A 6542-nucleotide genomic window follows, 5' to 3' on the forward strand; every position below is an offset into this window, starting at 1 on the left:
ATACAACGAGACATCATGAGTTGTTTTTACCAAGTTTAATTTCATTTATGTTATTTAACTATTAAAACTATTGGGCTTAAAATAGCCAGAACAAATACTGTTAATTATTATTTAAAAGACTTTGGACCAGATTATTAAAAGAATCAAAGAAATAGTTGAACAAACTTCTGAGAACAGTTACAACTACTCCTTCACCCTTTTTCCTTAAAGGGAAAAGAGGGCAGAACCCTGGGGGGTTGGAAGGGGAGGACTGTGTTGCATTCTTCCTTGAGCTGGCGAACATAACCAGTGGGAAAGAAAGTTGAGGTAACAAGCTGTGAGGTATGGGACTTGAGGCTGGACAAAGTCCTGACGCCCAAGGTACCCAGCTGTTCCTTATTGGTAGAAGTGGAAGGGCTCGGAGGGGGAACCTGGACGTAATTGCCAGTTCCGAGGCTGGGTGGTGAGATCTTCCGATTATTTAATATATACGTAACAAAATACAGATAAGTGATACTAACATGGTAATAATTATTAGTAGAATAGTTTGAATGTTTACTGTAAATTGAAATAACATAGTAATAGTGAATGACTTGTTTATTGTAAGTAGATACTTTGGAAATGGTTTAGCATAGATAATGATCATTCACTAATTTCTGAGTAGAATAGTAAGAAAAATAGATGATGGATGCGTTCCTAATGGATACTGATACACATCTAGAGAATTGTATAGCTGTCAGTTAGCAATCAATGTTGAACTAATAAGCAAAATAGCATTACAAACGAATGTCGATTTAACTTAGAAACACATAAGTATATAAATTGTAAAGCAGATGCCTATCAATTTTTTGTTAGAAATAAATAAATAAATGATACGAATTGTGAACATATTCATATAGCAATATAAGTGTCTAAATATCAGACCTCCGTCATACATAGGAATTTCCTTAAACTATAGAAAGAAGTCAACTTGACAAACCCTTCCCCATGCTTCCAGTTAATTAAACGATTTCTTTATAGTTCTTTACATACCTAGGGTTTGAGCCACAAACGAGTTCGTAAAGAACCCATCCATAGCCATGTACCCCAGTTTCTTAAAACTAAACCATGAATTCTAATCATACTGATCACAAATATGTACCTAAAGCACTTTAAACAAAAATGAATGCCATAGCTTGCACAACGATTGAGAAGAAAATCATGCACAAACTAAACGAGGGTTTCGAACCAGACCCTGAGGTAATACCTGCACAACAAGCAACCATGAGCAAAATACCACCTTTGTAATAACTCGACAACAACATCAACCATGAAATGTAAGTAGGCTTACCTGTATGTGAGCTAGGAAGCCATTGAAGCTGCGACCAAATTTGTATGGAACCGGACCACCTCAGCGAGGAAAGAATTGGAAAATAATTGCAAGAAGACTCAACGACATTATCACAGTGGAACAGATGTTACCTCGGAATATCGGAGCAATGATCCTTTCTTCAAGACCGCTAAGGACCAGGTCGGGCTCTCCATTGTTGCCCAAAATGCCAATAACCTGTTAAACAACTCCAGAACTGTCATAACCCAACCTCAGTGGAAGAAACAAGGCATAACAACATAATACGAGCAGAATGGGGATGAGGATGGCACCTGGAGTCTCAGAGGCGAATTGGCCGAAGAGTTTCATAAGTTCGCCATGACAAAGCAGAGTGTCGAAGCAAAGACTAACCAAATGAATTATCCCTTTTGCCAAAACAGTCGATAAACCCTTCAGCTAGGCTTGAACAATCAAGACCGTCAATCGACGCCAATCGGACGACAGACAGACAACCAACCCAACCTCGGGATCCTTCCACGGTAAGTTAGGTAAGGGCATTAACACCATCGCAGGTGGCAAGGACGAGCACGTGTAATCTAGGTAGGAGGACACCTCGAGACTCTGCGACTTTAATGGAATGGAATGTACCACGTAGGCTGCTAGCGTGGTGATCCCTTTTCAACTCTGCAGCTCCAACTCTAACCCAAATCACAAACGTTAACCCAATTCATTACCACAACAATCATACAAGTCCATGTTATGATGGACCAAGGGGTAGACAAGGCATTAGTATTATAATGATTAATGCTTGTTAGATTAACGATTATATATATATATATATATATATATATATATATATAGGATGCTACAATGAGATATGTATCACAAAGTAAATATTTTGATGTTTTTTATGGATTGATGCCCATCAAAATTTATCATCCATTTACTGCCCTATTTTAAGAAGACACGAATTCATAAAATAGACATAAGACAATTTGTGATAAAATCTTTTTGCAAATTATTGATTTATTTGTTGTAAATTTTATAAATTACATTTCATGTTAACTCAGTAATTATGAAATCAGATTAAATATATTTAAATTGTTAATCATTGGTTAAAAATATTTATTTATTTATCTCTCTATATATAAAATTGAGTTTAAATAATGTATCCCAATGTATATCTCATGTATATCCTAACTTATATAGTATTGAATTTACTGTGACAAACTTATATAATATTGAATTTACTGTGACAAATTGCATATTGTTTACCTTCAAAATTATCTAGCAATTACTTATCTAACTTGTGAGATTGAGAAATTTGTTATTTATTAGAGTTAAATTGAGACATATTATTGGGTTTAAATGATATATATCACAGTCTATATCTCATTATATATATCCTAATTTATATAGTATTGAATTTGCTGTTACAAAGTGCATATTGTTTACCTTGAAAATTATTCAGCAATTATTTATTAGAGTTGAATTAACTTGTGATATTAAGAAATTTGTTATTTGTTATTTATGGGAATTAAATTAATGTGTGAAATCGAAACATGTATAAGATTTTAGATATAGAATAATTAGTAACAAGTACATTGTCAAAACACTGAGAATCTTTGATTTGAAATCTCAAAATAAATTATCAAATTGAAAATTAATTATACATTCTTCCCTTCAATATTAAATCTGTACCATTCCAATCCACATTAAAACTTCCCCAATCAAACTGCCTAAATCATCTTTTTTTATTTAAAAAAGAAACACATGAATGACCTTCATACCGTGCCTCAGGTTACGTTAACTCTTTTGGTTAAAGAGGTTCTGCACATTATACGCAAAAACTATGGCAGTCATGCATAAAGCTTACAAAGCAACTAACAATGAAAGAATCGACTTATTCACAGTTCAAATCATTATTGAAACATTCCAACCTTCAAATGAAAACAATCACATCTCACACAGACAACATTTTGATCTAGATTTCATTATATGATGGAGAGTTGTAAATTGTACTGTAAAACAATGAATCTTCCAGTTCAGAAGCTCAGTAATCCTAATTTCACCATAACCAATCTGAAAATTTTGTTCATCACCCCTAAAATCCCACCACGACCACCATCAACGGGTAATCAGGTGTTTTATTCAAACTGAAACCACTCCAGTAACCAGAGCTTTCTGAATTTTAAGAACTGGAACTTACAAAATCCAATTCATACTCAAAGTGGAGGCCTGAGCCTTTTAATTTCCGTTCAGCAATCAAATCCAGACGCCTGCTCATCTCATCACTCAAGTGATTCTTCCAGTCCCCCACTGCCCCCTTCCTGAAAAAATAACTGTTCCTGATATTAGCTGCAGGAATCCTAATTTCCCCACTCTTATTCACATCCATATTTGCCAGAGACCCAAAGCTGCATTTTTCCACAATGGCATTCACGGCCTTCTCGTCCTTCACAGCATCAGAACAGCCCAGAAACCGGGCCACCTTCCTCACGCAGGCATCACAATCCCTCTGCAGATCTTCATACATCAAGAACAAAACATTCGAACCCTCCTTCATACTCTCCACCCAGTAGCTCAGCACATGGTCGAAGAAGGGTCCATAATGAAAATTCCCCGAGCAGAAGGATTCGAACAGGTCCTTCATAGAATCACCACTGTTATTAACCAGTCCTCCTTCGATTTTGCTATAGAAATGCCAGAGGGAAACGAAGGTGTCCTTAGGGTTCCTGGCTATGTAAACTATAGGGCACTTGGCTTTAATGGAGGGCGGAAGGGCCGTGTAGGGCATGTGGGTATGAAGCAGGCGAGGGGAAGGGAGGCTTGATAAGTAGGAGGAGACAAGGGAGGCATTATCAGAGGACCCCAAGTCATGTTGTTCCATGGTGGGAACCAGACAATGGGGATTGAATTTTCTCAGAGGATCATCGTTACTGTTACCATTGATTTTGCTGCATGGGCTTTCATGGTGGACAATGCTGAAAATCAGAGCCTTCATCCATGTAGTCCCCGTCTTGATGCTGGAAGCCAGGATTATGTCATCCTCTCTGGCTTGGAAGTCTGTTTGCAGGCTCTGGATTATTTCCATCTCGGCCTGGGCATACCAGAAGCCTTCCTGTTGCAGCAAACTCTGACTCGTGACTGAACTGGCCATGGCAGAGGTTCGTTCCTTGTTTTTAAGGGTGTTTTTTTTTGTATTAGCATGGTGTATGGTCCTGCTGTTGCTTATTTATTCACTGAAAAGGCCACCTTACATGTTTTCTCTGCTGGTTTTTTTGTTTTATTAATTATGAGCACATAGGGCTTCATGCTTTCCATGTGGAGGATAAAGTGCCCAGAAGCCTTCCTGTTGCAGCAAACTCTGACTCGTGACTGAACTGGCCATGGCAGAGGTTCGTTCCTTGTTTTTAAGGGTGTTTTTTTTTGTATTAGCATGGTGTATGGTCCTGCTGTTGCTTATTTATTCACTGAAAAGGCCACCTTACATGTTTTCTCTGCTGGTTTTTTTGTTTTATTAATTATGAGCACATAGGGCTTCATGCTTTCCATGTGGAGGATAAAGTGCCCAGAAGCCTTCCTGTTGCAGCAAACTCTGACTCGTGACTGAACTGGCCATGGCAGAGGTTCGTTCCTTGTTTTTAAGGGTGTTTTTTTTTGTATTAGCATGGTGTATGGTCCTGCTGTTGCTTATTTATTCACTGAAAAGGCCACCTTACATGTTTTCTCTGCTGGTTTTTTTGTTTTATTAATTATGAGCACATAGGGCTTCATGCTTTCCATGTGGAGGATAAAGTAAAGTTTTGTATGGAGATCTTGAAAGCACCAAGATGCACGTAGGGAGATCCACAACGTTGGCTGAATGCCCACAAATAGCGTTCACCCTCTTTGCATTTTGGGGCCGTACATGGTTATATGAATTTGTACAATGGGTATAGATTATGATATTACAACTAATATTAATTATTAAGGCCAATGGAAATAATATAAATTTGTAGAATGGTAAAGAATATGATATTACAATTAATGAAGGCCAAAGGAAATAATGAAGGACTATTTTTTTTTAAGTATATTTTAGTTATTAGTATAGTTTTTGGAGACTTTTTTGATGATGCTATTTTAGGCTTGTATTAAATTTTTTTTATTTACCTTTATATAGTTGAAAAATATATAATAATTTAAAACAAAGATAAATAAAATCTATTTTTTTTTTAAATTTGAACATTATCAATTAAATTACATTGGTGTGAAGGAAAACTATATTGATTTAAGGAAACTATTATAAGTTGGAATTTATGGTTTGAATTTTGGGGTGTACATGGTTATATAAATCTGTGGAAGGGCAAAGAATATGATATTAAAAGCAATATTAATTATCAAGATTAATAAAAACAATGAAGAACCAAATTTGATTTTTTAGTATATTTTGGTCATTAGTATTGGAGACACTTTTTTGATGACTCCATCTTAGGCTCACATTAATTTCTTTTGTATTCACCTTTACATGGTTGGAAAATATATAATAATTTAAAACAAAGATAAATAAAATCTATTTTTTTTCTTCTTTTTTCATTTTTAAGTTTGAACGTTATCAATTAAGCTACATATTGATGTAAGGAAACTATTATAGGTTGGAATAGATGGTTTGAGTTTCGGGGGTACATGGTTATATAAATCTATGGAATGGGCAAAGAATATGATATTAAAACTAATATTAATTATTAAGACCAATTGAAACAATGAAGAACCAAATTTGAATTTTTAGTATATTCCGATCATTAGTATCAAGACACTCTTTTGATGACCACATCTTAGGCTCACATTAAAATTTTTGTATTCACCTTTACATGGTTGGAAAATATATAATAATTTAAAACTAAGATAAATAAAATCTATCTTCTTTATTCTTTTTTCATTTTTAAGTTTGAACATTCTCAATTAAGATACATTGGTGTGAAAGAAAGTTATATTGATGTAAGGAAACTATTATAGGTTGGAATAGATGGTTTGAATTGGATCCACACCAAGATGATTAGCTTTTGTTATAGGTTTTACGGTGATGGACATTGATAAGGGATGAGATTATGTTGTTGGCACAAAGGGCCCATGTTATCACAATCCTTGTCCACCTTTGCTTTAATATCAAATCATAAAGCAAGTATATGAAACATGTAAAACTATAAGGAAAAATACTTAAGAAAAAAATATCATGTATTTAAAAAAATAAAAACACGAGTCTTCTTCTAAAATT

The 6542-nt window shown here is 35.0% G+C and overlaps 1 protein-coding gene across 1 annotated transcript; it reads right to left on the reverse strand.

Annotated features, from left to right (window-relative positions):
- Positions 1-3479: 3479 nt before the first annotated feature.
- LOC149249471 (cytosolic sulfotransferase 6-like) lies at positions 3480-4085 on the reverse strand. The gene has a single exon (XM_089453041.1). The coding sequence runs from the start codon at positions 4083-4085 to the stop codon at positions 3480-3482; it is 606 nt and encodes a 201-aa protein (XP_089309167.1).
- Positions 4086-6542: the final 2457 nt, after the last annotated feature.

This window comes from Pinus tabuliformis, chromosome 7, assembly GCF_031772625.1.
Source record: "Pinus tabuliformis cultivar Carrire ecotype Pingquan chromosome 7, CPIR1, whole genome shotgun sequence".
In the NCBI taxonomy this organism is placed as follows: Eukaryota; Viridiplantae; Streptophyta; class Pinopsida; order Pinales; family Pinaceae; genus Pinus; species Pinus tabuliformis.